Source organism: Phyllobates terribilis, unplaced genomic scaffold (assembly GCF_046119375.1).
Source record: "Phyllobates terribilis strain yellow unplaced genomic scaffold, ASM4611937v1 Scaffold_2__4_contigs__length_985480577, whole genome shotgun sequence".
Taxonomy (NCBI): domain Eukaryota; kingdom Metazoa; phylum Chordata; class Amphibia; order Anura; family Dendrobatidae; genus Phyllobates; species Phyllobates terribilis.
In genome coordinates, this window is record NW_027362762.1 from 100,857,977 (window position 1) to 100,873,585 (window position 15,609).

The 15,609-nt window shown below is 44.7% G+C and overlaps 1 protein-coding gene across 1 annotated transcript in view; it reads left to right on the top strand.

Annotated features, from left to right (window-relative positions):
• RNF17 (ring finger protein 17) overlaps positions 1-15,609 on the top strand; it is a 211,207-nt gene that overhangs the window by 68,618 nt on the left and 126,980 nt on the right. The window contains exon 14 of the mRNA XM_073669012.1: positions 10,977-11,097. Coding sequence (XP_073525113.1) covers positions 10,977-11,097 — 121 coding nt within the window. The remainder of the gene's footprint in view (positions 1-10,976; positions 11,098-15,609) is intronic.

Here is a 15,609-nt window from a genome sequence, read left to right on the forward strand (position 1 = left end):
CAAAAGACTACTACAGACAACGTTCTCAGCAATGTTCTGTGTTTATTCCTACATACACAAACCTAAATACACTACATAATGGGGAGGGGAAAGGGGTTGTCCGGGGCGGGGTAAGCCATGAAAGTCCAGTGTCTGGCCACTCCTGATTGGTCCACATCTCCTTATCTCAGTCTCTGGGCAGATATTGCAGCCGTCAGCTTATAATCTTGTTTCGTTTCTCTGAAATAAGTCTTGGCAACACTGGAACTGTCTTAGTTTAAGTTTCGATTTAAATAATGCGTAGCAAGGAAAGCTTATTGTTATAAGACACAAAATGGTGGTTAGTACATTAGCAAAAAAGCGTATAAAAGTTACAAAAATATATATATATTCTCTTTTACCCCGACATTCCCCCCTAAACACTAAGCTTTCCCTTGCTTCGGGGCCTCTGAGACTGTCCATGTGTGGGGAGAGGGGAGGTGGATTTCTTCACCCAATCATCTTAGAAGCTGCCCCCTTATGGGACGCCCCCAAACAATTGAGCCCTATCCTGGGTGACACATGGAGTTCTCCCAACTGACCCTAAACTAGATCTCTCAATTGAACTCTGTCATGGGGGGTTGGAACAGCATTGTTTATAGGAGTGTATTTCTCCATATCTTCTCTTGATTCAGAAAGGTCCCGGAGGTTGGGACAGCATTGGTTATAGCTTTCCTGTATAAGGGGACTATGCAGCACAGGACCACCAGGCCCAATACTAGTAGACCTCCCATTACTAGACAAACTTGTTGGAGGAATCCCTTGAGCCCTCCCAACCAACCTGAGAAGAAGGAGGTATCTACCCCTGTGTGGTAGCTGTCCACCCTGGGACAGACAGTAAGCATATGGAAAGGATATAGAAGAAGGTAGTCATCTTTTATAGACTCGTTCTGTCTCTCTTGCAGTGGGAGGCGTGAATCCAGGTGCTCTTGCCCTCAAGCTTCAGAGCCGTCGGGGTGGTGAGAAGCACAGTGTACGGTCCCTCGAACTGCGGCTGGAGGCAGTCTTTCCGGACAAACTTCTTCACATACACTAGATCGCCTGAGATGAAATCATGTACTGCATCACCTGTAGATTCTGGGAGAGAAGCAGATACTGGAGAGCGGGTGTTAGTCAATTCTCTAGACAAGGCAATCACAAATTTTACCACTCTATCATGTGTTTCAGACAACTCTTGGGGCCTAATCTCTCCTATCTTGGGTGGGGTCCCAAACAAAATTTTATAGGGAGTCAGCCCATGTTTGGCCTGAGGAGTGTGTGTGATATGATACAATACTATGGGGAGTAGGTCGGGCCAGGGGAGGGGATGATCTTAGGTCATTTTCAAGAGCTGGGTCTTGAGTGTGGAATTCATTCTCTCCACTTTGCCTGAACTGGCAGGATGGTATGGAGTGTGGAGGCCCAAATCTGTTCCCAACATGTTCCAAAGTTCTTTGTAGATATTTGCTGTGAAAGCTGGTCCTTGATCCGATTCTATGACTTGGGGAACTCCAAATCTGCAGGCAATTTCGGTGATCAGTTTCTTGGCTGTGACTTTAGCAGTCATGTTGACAACCGGGTAGGCCTCGGGCCAGGCTGAGAACATATCCACGGCTACCAAAACGTACTCCTATTTTCCTGCTTTAGGCATTTGGATATGGTCGACTTGTATTCTCTGCCAAGGGTAGTCTGGTTTAGCCAGGTGTTGGAGAGGGACCCGTGCCGTACACGTTGGGTTGCAGGTAGCGCAGACAGAGCAGGATTTTGAGTACGCAGTCACAGCGGAAGAGATTCCGGGTGCAAAGTACAGTTTCTTGATACATGCCAAGGCTTGATTCTTTCCTCTGTGTGTAGGCCCGTGAGCCCATGCTGCCACAGCTGAGTACATGCGTCTAGGCAAGCAAGGCTTCCCATCCACTTGGTAAAGAGTCGAGTTGACCTTTGAATCTTTGCGACCTGCCAGCACAGCTCCTGCCGCTTTCCATTGCTTGACTTCTTCAGTGGGGGGGTCTTCCTTTGTTCCTCACACAATTTTTCTTCAGGCATCCTGACCCCCCTGGATTCCACTCGTGTCTCCGCTGGACTTGTATGGTCTTCCGCCGGCTGTTCTTTGGCTCTTGCTCTAGTGAGCGCCACAGCTACGGTTTGCAGGGTCTCCCCCATCTCTTCTTCCTTTTCCTGCCACTTTGATGACACATTCTCCACTGCTGCAGTCTTGGCTGCTTGGTCAGCTAGGTGGTTGCCCCTGGCTTCTCTGGATTCTAGTCTTCCATGAGCCTTGACCTTGATAACAGCAACCTGAATGGGTAGTTCCAGGGCCTTCATTAGGGCCGTAATCCATGAGACATGTTTCACTGGTGTACCTGCAGCTGTGATGAATCCTCTAGACTTCCACAAGAGTCCAGAATCATTGCAAATTCCATGTCCATACCTGGAATCGGTATATATATATTCGCCTTTGTTCCTGCTGCCAGGTGGCAGGCCTCTGTGAGAGCCACAAGTTCAGCTTCTTGTGCAGACATGTATGGTGGTAGAGCTTCAGCCTTGAGGACTGTTAGGTCCGTTGTGACAGCATATCCCGTGTGGAACTTCCCTTGAGGGTCTGCGAGCGGATGTGCCACCATATTCTCTGGAGCAGAAGTCTCTTCCTGCAAAATTTTTATACAATCATGAGGTTCCACCAATGGACCTTCACCCTCTTCACCTTCCCCCCTAGAAGGTGGAAGCAAAGTGGCAGGATTGATAGTCAGACATCTGGTAAATGTTATATTGGAGGGCAACAATAGGGAACACTGCAGCCGCAGGTGTCTTTGGTTGGTTAGATGTTTCGGAGATGTTTGTTGCAGAACAGCTGAGAGATCATGGCCGGCCTGTATAACTAGATCATGTCCAAGGACGATATCAGCTGACTTGTCAAGGAGGATGTGAGCAGCGTGGACCGCCTTAAGGCACGTGGGGGTAGTTCGGGCGACAGGGTCCAGGCGGGCTGAGTAGTAGCCCAAAGGCCGATACTTAAGATCATAGCGTTGTGCTAGAACTCCAGAGGCATGACCTTCCGATTCCGAGACAAAAAGGTGAAATGGCTGAGTATAGTCTGGTAAGCCCAAGGCCGGGGCAGAGACAACAGCCTGTTTAAGGCGGTCAAAACATAGTCTGTGTTGATGAGAAACACGTGGATCTTTAGCATGAAGCCAAACTGAGCCTTCATTCTTGAGACAGTCGTACAGAGGTTGCATGAGCTTTGAGGCATCAGGGATCCATTGCCTGCAGTAAGTGATGAGGCCAAGGAAAGTCTGCATAGCGGAATAGGTGGTTGGGAAGGTGATATCCATGATGGCTTGTTTTCTTTCTTCAGTCAGATGTCTAGCACCTTGTGATATACAATGTCCGAGGAAAATGACCTTGGGCAGACACCATTGGACTTTGCCTTTCGAGACTTTACAGTTAGCTGAGTGAAGAAACCAGAGAAGGGATGCTGACATCTCTGGCAAATTTTCTTCAGTGCTACAGAGTAAAAGATCATCCACATACTGTAGAAGGGTGACCTGAGGGTTCTCTTGAACCCATGGCTCCAGAATAGACTTCATAGAATGAGTGAATTGGTTAGGAGAGTTCTGGGCTCTTTGCGGAGTCCTGGTCCATGTAAGCTGTGCTCCTTGAAAGGTGAAGGCAGAAAGAAACCACGAATCTTCATGTAAGGGTATACTGAAGAAGGCGTTGGCCAGATCTAACACTGTAAACAAAGTGGCCGTTGGAGGCAGCTGAGACAAGAGGGTGTTTGGGTTAGGTACCACTGGAGTTTCTAAAATGGTAGCTGCATTGACGGCTCTGAGATCCTGAACCAACTGGTATCTTGGAGACTCTCCCGGAACGGTTTTCTTTTTTTTTTTACAGGAAAGAGGGGTGTATTGCATGGAGATACACATCTGACAAGGACTCCTGATTCCAGGAGGGAAGCGATTTGGGTACCCAAGCTTTGTTCTTGTGCAGCCTTGAGGGGGTATTGTGGCAACCGTGGGTACCTGTGTCCAGGCTTGAGGTGTACTCGGACCGGGGGAACCTGCAGGAGGCCGACGTCCTCTGGCCCACTGGACCACAGAGAGTGAGGGAACTGTGAGGTATCAAGAAGAGTGTGAGGTTGTATGGTTATCATCATGAGAGGGAAGGCTTTAAGAACACAGCGGTCTTCAGTCCCTTGTTCGGAATGAGGGTCCCGCAAAAGAAGCTCTATACCATGGTTTCCGAAGGTAATTGTTGCCTTCATCCGCTCTAAGAGATCGGCTCCCAACAGGTTGACAGGGCAAGTTTCAGAGACCAAGAATCTTGTGAGTACTCCGGTGAATGGTCCTGCAGACACAGGGACTGTGAGTGGAGAGGAAATATGTTGGCCTTCCACCCCAACACAGGTGAGGGTATCCGGTGATAGGGATACAGAAGGAGGGAGCTGTGCAGAGGAAATGACAGATGTGGCCGCCCCAGTGTCCACCAGGAACTCCAGTGGTTGATGGTCCACCTGTAAAGTGACAGTCCCACAGGCGGCCGTGAGATGCGTAGCCGGGAAAGTGGACACTGGTTGACCGAGCCGTCATTGGCGTGGATGAGATGGTTCACGGGAAGGTCCATGGTTGTGTGGACCGTCACGGAACGACCGGTCATGGTACTGTCTGCGGGTTGGACAGTCTCTGAGGATGTGGTCAAGGCTACCACACTCCCAACACAACATTCGTCCTTCAGAATCACGAGATTGTTTTCTGTTTCTAGATGGTCCCTTGTCATCTCTTCTGTCTTGTTTTCTATATGTGGGAGGAGTATTATCACCTGTGCCTTTAACCATTACCCACTTGATTCCATGTTGGTTGCCAGGGGGTGGGTAGCTTTCTTGAGCTTGATATACCATGGCAGGAGCGGTTTTCTTCTTTGGCTTAGTATCCTTTTTCATTTTTAGCATTGATTTTTGGAAAGCTTTAACGATGTCCACCGCGTCGTTGAAAGAAGAAGAACGAATCTCGGGCCGTACTCTCAGGACTTCATCTCTGAGAGCGTCTTGTAGGCCATCTACTAGGGCCTGAACCAACAGGGCGGCCTGCGTCTTGACGTGAGGACTGTATCAGAGATCCTCAAAATGCATGCTGAGTCTTGCAGCATATCTTTCCACAGATTCATCAGGGTCTTGTTGAACATCTTGTACAGACCCAGCTTGATCTGACAAGCGATCCTGAGCCCAGGCCTTTAACTGTTTCATGTATTCTAGGCCAGATTCATACGTACTAAGAGATCCTGCTTTTGTGGAATACATGGCCTTTTCGATAGTAGGCAAGAAATATTCCTTGGCCTTCACAGATGTGATACCTGCCAAATCAGCCCAGGTTGCACCATAAATGGCTCTGGTTGTGTCCAAGCGTCTAGCATACTGCATGGGAGATTTATCGGGATCAGGAAGCTTTGAGACCAGAGTGTCTACTTGTACTGGGGTAAAGGGTTGATATTTAATCATCCCTAAAGGTTCAGGAACTTGTTGAGGACCGGGCAGCGTCGCTTGTTCCTTGGTGGTGTTTGGGGTGGCCGCTAGGGAGGATTCTTCAGGCAACAGAACCGCATTGGGAATCGGTGTCGGGGAGGAGGTTGCCACTAGTAGCTCAAGGGCCAAAGGCATAGCAACATGAACTGCTGGACTACGGACACAGACAATGCGTATCGAGTCCAATCCATGAGGGAGGGTCTCTATGCCTTCCTTGAGGGCCAGTACGTGTTCCTCCATGCACGGCCCGAGTGGGTAGCCGAAAATTCCAGAAGATATGAGTGGTATCGCTAAAGTGCGTCTGGGCATATCCTGATGAGTCAATTTTCCTGCATGAAGGAGTACTGAACGGATGGTAGATGCGAGAGTGGAACGTGACTCTTCAGGGTTCCGGGAGTCATAAATAGGACCCACTGCATGTATGATGACATCAGCGGGCAGTCTACCCGCACGGGTGACTAAGGTCTGGCCTTGTGAAAGCTCTCCGTTTTCGGCTAAGTGAGCCTGGCATTTTGCAGCCAGAGTAGAACCAGCAGCAAGGGAAATTTTGCGAGCCAATCCTCCAACATGGCTCATACAAGTGTTTGCAGGGTTGACTATGGCCCCCACCCGATGTGTAAGGATGTCACCATAGCCTATTGACAGAGTGACAGGGCGTCCTGATGGGTCTACTAGATTACGGGAGCGGCAGGGGTCCCAAACTTCTGAGAGGCTGGGGGGTGGTGTTCTTTCAGCAGTTGCTTGGAGCAAGGGCCGGAGTACGGGTAATGGATGTGGGGTGGAGGATGCCATAGGAGACGTATGAGGTAAAGGAGGGGGGGCTGGAGTATCTTGAGCCCATCCCTCATCTGGCTCCGTATCGTCTTGAGTAACAGTATGTTGGCGGAGGGAGAGCAGTCTGGCCTGAAATTCTGGGGAGTTGAGGAGGATATCCCCAGGGTTGTGGGTGACTCCCATAGGAAACAGGGGAAGCGTCTCAGCATCATGGACTGGAGCAGAGGGTGTCACATTAGTTTCAGATGGGTGCTCTGGGACTGCGGGCTTTTCCACCTGTGCTGGTGGCCGGTAATATGCACCGGACGGATCTAGTAGTGGATATAGGCCGGATTGGGGCTTTCCGGGCCTCCCACAACAAGTAAGAGGTGTAGCAAGATGGCCGTGGGAGGGAGGAGTTAGAGTGGAAGTGGGATTGTTCTTGGAGGCAGGAAAAGGTGTAGTAAGATGGCCGTTGGAGGGAGGAGGTGGGGTGGGATTGTTCTTGGAGGCAGGCTGGGCATCGTGCCATGGGCGGCCCGCCCCAGAGACACAGCAGAACTCCACCCAGGGTGGGTTTTGCTCTCCACACACCCGACACGTCCACCCCTCCGGTGATTTGTTGTTGGCACCATTATAGGGCGGTGGCTGAGGGCTCGGTGTAGTGACAGGCATCAAAGGTGCAACGGCCATTTTGGGGGCACATAACAAATCACAGTCTGCAGCTTTCATGTATCCGAACAAAGGCTCGGCATTCTCTGTCCCCCCCACACCATCTACTTCTTTCCAGCCTTCAGACTTCAAATCACTCGCTACTCTAAGATGTGCTTGAGCCTGGTGCAGAAGTTCTCACCCAGCTTTCCCAATTTCTGTGTAACACATTCTTTCTACACTGAAAGCTAAAGCCTGCCTGTACTGGATAAGCTTATCATGTTATACAAATTCCTAACATTCTTCTTGCCTTCTTGCCTTCCCGTAACTCCACTAATTGGCTTAACTCCCACAGCAGCATTCCGCAACTTACGAGATCTTTCAAATTTGAATATACGCAACATTTTCTTATAGAATGCAATGATCTGTCGCGACTCAGATCACTGGTGCAGTCTACAGGTCGCCACCAGTCAGTGTAGAGTACTCCTCAATACACTGATAAGACAGAGAGACCCCTCATCTATCCCTTTTTCCTAACCTTGAATGGCGATTTTACAGTACGACTCACCACGGCACCCTGACTGACAGCAGAACCCCTCCTTATGAGGTTTCTCTGTATAAGACGAAGAGTACACCTCAATTCGTCACAGATCCTGACAGCAGAACACCTCCTTATGAGGTTTCTCTGTATAAGACGAAGAGTACACCTCAATTCGTCACAGATCCTGACAGCAGAACACCTCCTTATGAGGTTTCTCTGTATAAGACGAAGAGTACACCTCAATTCGTCACAGATCCTTTCTCCCTTACACTACAATTCAGGAATGCTTTGAAACCTCGACTATCAGTTACGGGAGGCAGCTATCTAAAGAGAGTTCAGTGACCGGAGGAGGAGGAGATGGTGTTCACACGAGCACGCGCAGGCATGCGACGTCACTCGTTTTAACACTTGCTGGTTCAGGACGTGGTGCGGGACGCCTGAGGTCTCACCACTCGACCAATCACCCACCCAGATCCAACCTGACAACCCAACAGGAACCGCTGCGGCTGACACACAGGCAAGTGAGACATATAAAATACATCTCAACTTACCGTGTTCGATGGAGGTTGATCAGGCCTCAAATTCAGCCACCGCGGTCACCACCAGGGAAATCAGCGATATGGGTCCGGGAGGGCGGCGTACCGCTAGCCACGCCCCACGTTGGGCGCCATTTGTGGGGGTCGTGATGACATTCCACTCGTCCTCCAGTCACTCCAAATTAAGGCTATGAGCATGGGTCAACCATTCAAAGAATGAGTCAGACAACAAGCTGGTTCAAACTCAGAGCACGCTCAAAAGACTACTACAGACAACGTTCTCAGCAATGTTCTGTGTTTATTCCTACATACACAAACCTAAATACACTACATAATGGGGAGGGGAAAGGGGTTGTCCGGGGCGGGGTAAGCCATGAAAGTCCAGTGTCTGGCCACTCCTGATTGGTCCACATCTCCTTATCTCAGTCTCTGGGCAGATATTGCAGCCGTCAGCTTATAATCTTGTTTCGTTTCTCTGAAATAAGTCTTGGCAACACTGGAACTGTCTTAGTTTAAGTTTCGATTTAAATAATATGTAGCAAGGAAAGCTTATTGTTATAAGACACAAAATGGTGGTTAGTACATTAGCAAAAAAGCATATAAAAGTTACAAAAGTATAAAAGTTACAAAAATATATATATATTCTCTTTTACCCCGACAATATATATACTGGGCTTTGACAGACTATCATTGCCAGAGCTAGCCTATGCTGCATTGTTCTAGGAGTGTGGTGGAGAGTGATTATTTGAGAAGACGTTTGGTGGATTTCAGCTTGGACTGTTGTGTGGTTTAGGTTGCATGTTAATCCTATTCTATTTTGGTTTGTTTCCCATCCTCCATTTCCCTGTGTTAACCTCAGTTGTTTGTGTTCATATTTTTGTGTGATTAGTATTTTCCTTTAGCCCTGTTAGTCTGTTTTGTGTACTGCCATAAACTACTACTCCCCTCTTCACTGTGGGGGGGGGGTGGAACAGACTGAGGGCGGATTGAGGAGCTCAGACAAGGTACTTGACTCCGGTGTCTTCACCTTCAGAAAAAAACGGGGAACAGGGCCAGCTAGGGCACCCCTAGCATTAGGGACAGGGTAGGATCCCCTGGTCCTGGGATACCCGACAACAGAGTTGTGACATCCTTAGACTGGAGAAGCAGCCACTCGCTCCGCGAGCCCTGGTTGCTGTGAACTGGGGTAACATCAGTAAGGTTATCTCGGTTCACAGCGGCCGATTCTCACGAGGGCAGCGCGAGTGCCAGACTAATGAACAATTGCTCTCCATTACTAACCTGTGGGCTTGATGTCAGCGGACATTACACAGCTGACATCAACCCCACAATCCCATTACCCCGATTGCCACCTCACCAGGGCAATCGGGAAGAGCCATAGTTAAGCTCCAGAATTGACGCATCTAATGAATTCGCCATTTTTTGGAGGGCTGGTCTTATTAGGCTGGGAAGGGGCCAATATTTATGACCCTTCCGAGCCTGATAATATCAGCTCCCAGCTGTCTGCTTTGTCTGCTGGATTCATTCGGCCATTGTAGAAGCTTATAAAACCTAAAACAAAGCACCTCCATTTGGTATAGAGGCTCAACCAACACAGGCAGTGGGGCTTTCTGGGCTGTTTGCCATCAGGCATCAACCTTGCTTTGTAAGACTGCTACTTGATTCTCCATCCACACTTTCTCAAAATTCTACAGAGTTCACACTTTTGCCACGGCGGATGCGACTCTGGCAGAAAGGTGCTGCATGCAGCAGTCGCTCGGGTTACTACTTGAGGGATTTTCTTTGCACATTGATATCATGTTTCCCGCCGTAGGGACTACTTTGGAACATCCCATGGTTACCTGTATCCCCCAATGAAGCCCTCCCGAAAACAGGATTTTTGGACCTTCTCGTATACTTAATTTTTTGGCTTCTCCTACTGCTTTTCTCTTTAACTGAATAGCTTGGTTGTCAGCTATAACGGGTGTAGCCTGCTGAGGAGGAGCTGACTTTTTATAATTCTAGGAGTCAGCCTCCTGGTGGCAGCAGCGTACATCAATGTTTGCTTTGTCACCAAATCAAGGCTACAATCAAGGAATTTAACAATAAGTCCAAAAATCCTCTTTTTGCATGCTTCAATTTGTGTAAATACCACCTGTGGGACCCTGTGGAGGATTAGGCTGCTGCTCAGGGCTGGGCACAAGAGGCTAAGCATGATTACAGTTTTTTCTTTAGTGTCCAATTTTTATTTTTATTTTTTTTAAACAGTTGAGATTTTCAATGGTGTGAATTTCTCCTGGCAGAACCATGTGTAGGCTAAGATCAATTATTTTTCAAAAAATTAATGTCTAGAAATACCATCATTATATTTTGCTAAAATTAGCATTTTTGGCATTTTGTCTTGCATGAATTTACCTAGTAGGCCCCTACTGGGCAGAATTGTTCCCCTGCCCAGTACTGGGAACATTAAAGGCTGTTGTAGTGTTATTTTTCATCACTAACTCACTTGGGTGGAAAGGGTAAATTTATCCAGGAATCAAACCCAGTCTACTTTTTTTTGGTTTGGACACCATGGTACACAGAAAACAACATACAAAGTTCATAGGACAGACCGCAACACAACAGTGGATGGTCATCCTAAAGTCTTGGCCCCAGCTTGCATTTAATTATTTTTTTTTTTTTGTTTCATTTTATATTACTACTTTATTTTCATACTGCAGTTTTGAAAAAAAATAGTTTATCTGTGTGCTGTGTGGATTGAGCAGAGACTGTTGGTTACCACCAGTTACTTGTTCCGTTTTTGTGGTGAGGTCACTTTTAATATTATTTTGTTTGGTTCTAACCATACACATTTCTGCAGAAATTCCTGGATTTAGGAATATGCCACCATTTATTCACCATGTTCATCCATTTCCTTACATCTCCAGCAGTAAAGATTGTCCATTGTTTTGTTTTACTTATTTTTTGCTATTTACCTCCATTTCCATATTAACATTTGTAGGCAATCGGCTGCAGGCTTGCCTATATTCAGCCTCTTAATGCTGGACAGTGGTGGAGCCAAGAAGCATGCAAACTGTTCAAGATGTTGGTGTGCTATAAACGTCTGAGGTGTTCTCCAATAGGTACAGTAGTCTATATCATCATGTTGTTGTGTATGTGTACTGTTATATATCTATCTATCTAATAGAAAAAATAGAAGGATTGGTATTTGCCTGGGAGGCACGGCACACAGATCTATTGCTGGTGCTGGTTTTGCTTTTTCTTTTTACATCTATCTATCCATCCCTATATAGATATATATATGTGTATGTATGTGTATATATACATTTACATACATACATACATAGTCTGTGTGTCTGTCTGTATATGTAATATATATATAATATGTGTGTGTGTCATGGCCGAAAGTGTTGGCACCCTTGAAATTGTTTCAGGAAATGAAGTATTTCTCCCAGAAAATTATTGCTTTTACACAATTTTTGTTATACTCATGTTTATTTCCTTTGTGTGTATTGGAACAACACAAGAAAACAGAGGGGAAAAAATGGCAAACTGGACATAATTTCAAGCAAAACCACAAAAATGGGCCCAGCAAAATTTTGGCACCCATCACTTAGTATTTGGTTGCACTCCCTTTGGAATAAATAACTGCAATCAGTCGCTTCCTAGAACCATAAACAAGCTGCTTACATCTCTCAACTGGAGTTTTGGAGCACTCTTCTTTTGAAAATTGCTCCAGGTCTCTCATATTTGAAGGCGCCTTCTCCCAACAGCAATTTTAAGATCTCTCCACAGGTGTTCAATGGGATTTAGATCAGGACTCACTGTTTAGGAGAAATAACTAATTTTCTGGAACAAATTCAAGGGTGCCAACACTTTCAGCCATTACACTGTGTGTGTGTGTGTGTATGTATGTGTATATATATATATATATATATATATATATATATATATATATATATATATATATATATATATATATATATATATATATATATATATATATACATACAATACAATACAGACCAAAAGTTTGGACACACCTTCTCATTTAAAGATTTTTCTGTATTTTCATGACTTTGAAAATTGTACATTCACACTGAAGGCATCAAAACTATGAATTAACACATGTGGAATTATATACTTAACAAAAAAGTGTGAAACAACTGAAAATATGTCTTATATTCTAGGCTCTTCAAAGTAGCCACCTTTTGCTTTGATGACTGCTTTCCCAATTTTTCGCACTGACTGACCTTCATTTCTTAAAGTAATGATGGCCACTCGTTTTTCTTTACTTAGCTGCTTTTTTCTTGCCATAATACAAATTCTAGTCTATTCAGTAGGACTATCAGCTGTGTATCCACCTGACTTCTGCACAACACAACTGATGGTCCCAACCCCATTTATAAGGCAAGAAATCCCACTTATTAAACCTGACAGGGCACACCTGTGAAGTGAAAACCATTTCCAGTAACTACCTCTTGAAGCTCATCAAAAGAATGCCAAGAGTGTGCAAAGCAGTCATCAAAGCAAAAGGTGGCTACTTTGAAGAACCTAGAATATAAGACATATTTTCAGTTATTCACACTTTTTTGTTAAGTATATAATTTCACATGTGTTAATTCATAGTTGTGATGCCTTCAGTGTGAATGTACAATTTTCATAGTCATGAAAATACAGAAAAATCTTTAAATGAGAAGGTGTGTCCAAACATTTGGTCTGTAGCTGTTGGCTTCTTTGACATTTATGATGTTGATTATTAAAATTTTTTTGTCCCCAAATTGACTTTATGAAAATGAATAGCAGGTGCAGAATGACTATTAAAATGATTGGCAAGTGTGGGGAAAATGCTGAAAAGTATACATTCAGATATATTAATAGTTTGCAGTTTGATAATTGTTGAAAATAAACTGAACAAAATAGAAATCTAAATCACATCAATATTTGATGTGATCACACTTTGCCTTCAAAACTGCATCATAGCATCAATTCTTCTAGGTACTTGCACACAGTTTTTGAAGGAACGCAGCAGGAAGTTTGTTCCCAATCCCAGATCTTTTGTGGTTTGTGCGCAAATCCCTCTGTCTCCTCATGTTATCCAAAACATATTTGATGATTAGATCAGGGCTTTGTGGGGCCATATTATCACTTTTTCTAGGACTCCTGTTATGCACACATGATAATACACATGGGAGTTAAAGGGGTTTTCCCATCAATAAAAGTTCATTTTAATCGATTAGAAGAATAATAGGATTAGATTAAAATCCTAACTTTCACAATTGAATGTATTTACATAAAATGTCCCTATGCGGAGATAATCTTATAAATGTGCCCCTGCTGTGTACTGTGTAATGGCTGTGTCTGACCGTACAGGAACATGGTCTGATCATACTACATCTCCTGGTCAGGGAAGGGGGGAGCAAAAGCGAGTATACGGACATTCAGCGGGAGATTGCAGCTGATTCTTTCTTTGAAGTAAAACATTGTGTAAAAACGGGAAGGGAAATGGTTTATCTCACAAAAAGAATCAGCTGCGATCTCCTCCTGTAATGTCTGTATACTCTTTTGCGTCGTCCCCCTGCCCAGGAGATGTAGTATGATCAGACCATGTTCCTGCACAGTCAGACAGTCATTACACAGTACACAGCAGGGGCACATTTATAAGATTATCTCAGCACAGGAACATTTTATTTTATTTTAAACACATCCAATTGTGGAACTTATTATTATTCCAAGATCTATTGATTAAAATGGACTTTCGATCATGGGAAAACCCCTTTAAGGATCTACCTATGAAAAAACTGCACAAACCCCACCAGTTTTCTGTACAGACTATAGTAACCAGTAAGGCAGACCCTAGCAGCTTCAATGCGACCTGGATAAACCCTGAAGGTAAAACTAGAGAAGACAACTTGGACTGACCTGTCACCCTGAAAGGCCGTCAAGTGTTTCACGTACCTTTTTAAGGAACCGAGGGAGAGTGCCGCATGAGAAGGAAACCTCAGCAGTACACTTATCTGACTGGCCTAGTGTCGTCGCTAATGTGGGACGTTCTGAGACGTTGTGCCTGTTTTCAAATTAAAATGTAAAATCCAAGTATGTACAGAAGAGAAGTACGACACTGACACTCTTAAGTATCAGAACAGAGCTCTGTTTATTACATCATTGGTCACTCTTTATATAGGCATTTAATGGACATACATTGTAGCAATATAATTGGCTCAGCTTATTTTTATATATGTGCTGGGATTAGCATGTATACATCTAATTGGTTAAAGTTAATATCCTCTACACCCACCTTTTACCGGGGCTTAGGTGTAGCTCTCTCTTCTTACTTTCACTTTCCTATGTATTATCGCTAAGTCCCGTTAGACATAGGAATGCCTGAGAGTCTTAATCTAAACATACCCAGTCAGACTCTATTCTGCAAAGCAAGAGATGCATGTAGAATAATCAAAGTGGAGTCAAGATAGATAAATAAATCCTGCTCTCACACTAGTTACTCAGAAGTAGAACTAGAACTCCAAGCAGAATCCACTCAAGACTATCAATAGCGGAGAAGACCAGCAAGGGAAAGGTTTATATTGTAGCACCTGCATTGTGATAGGACAGGCTAGATAACAAATGAAAAGCACCTGTTATCCGAAAGAAATGGACAAAGGCAAAAGGTAATCAGCACTCGGACAGCAACAGAACCTGCTGTGGCTCAGCGGACGGAGACACCGACAAAAGAGCTCAGGACCGCCGGATCGAATCCCGAGGCGTGTCAACTCCTTTTTCTTTTTTACACTGAAAATAATTCTTAATGACATTGACTGTATGTTTGGGGTTGTTATCTTACCGCAAAGTAAATATGGGGCCAATCAGATGCCTCACGGATAGTATTGTATGAAGAAAAATGAATGAAATGGAGGCCTCACATGAACTCATCTGCTCCATTTTGGATGTAGCTGCCGAGCACTGTTCTCTGGGTCAGGAATTTTTTTGGGAGATTTCTGTTGTTCTGGACACTTATGGTCTCTGCTATTGCTGCCCACAAATTACTCCAGAAAATCTGTTCCCTAGCCTTGCTGTGAGTCCAAACTGGAGTGTATGATCACATTTTGCCGTACTTGGGAGAAGTAGCGTAATAACTCTGGGTACTTTTTTCTTATTAGCCATGATAAAAAGTCTGAGCAAAGTCTACTTATTAAATTCAACTGTACTTTGTAAATGTATGTTGTAAAAATATTAATACTACAGACAGGTTTATGAAACTTTGTATTATATAAGAGAAATCTGCTTCCTGCCCCACATGTTTATTTTATTTTTCTAGCTTATATAGCATCATTAATTCCACGGCACTGTACAGACATCTTCATGACTCCAGTGCTAACCACTGAGACACACTATGCTGTCCCCCTTATAAGACACTTCTTCCACTCCCTCCTAAACTTAAGAGTACATTTCTTTGTCTGACTAAATAAAATTTTTTATTTTTTACAACATTTGTACATGTAGCTAAAAAAATGTTCATGTCTACAAGGGGTAACTGGGAAAAAATCTAACACATTTTGTAATTTATTACTCAGTTTTTCTGAATTCACCTACACCCTATATGTGGTTGTACATGTGGGCACATGGTGAGGTTCAGA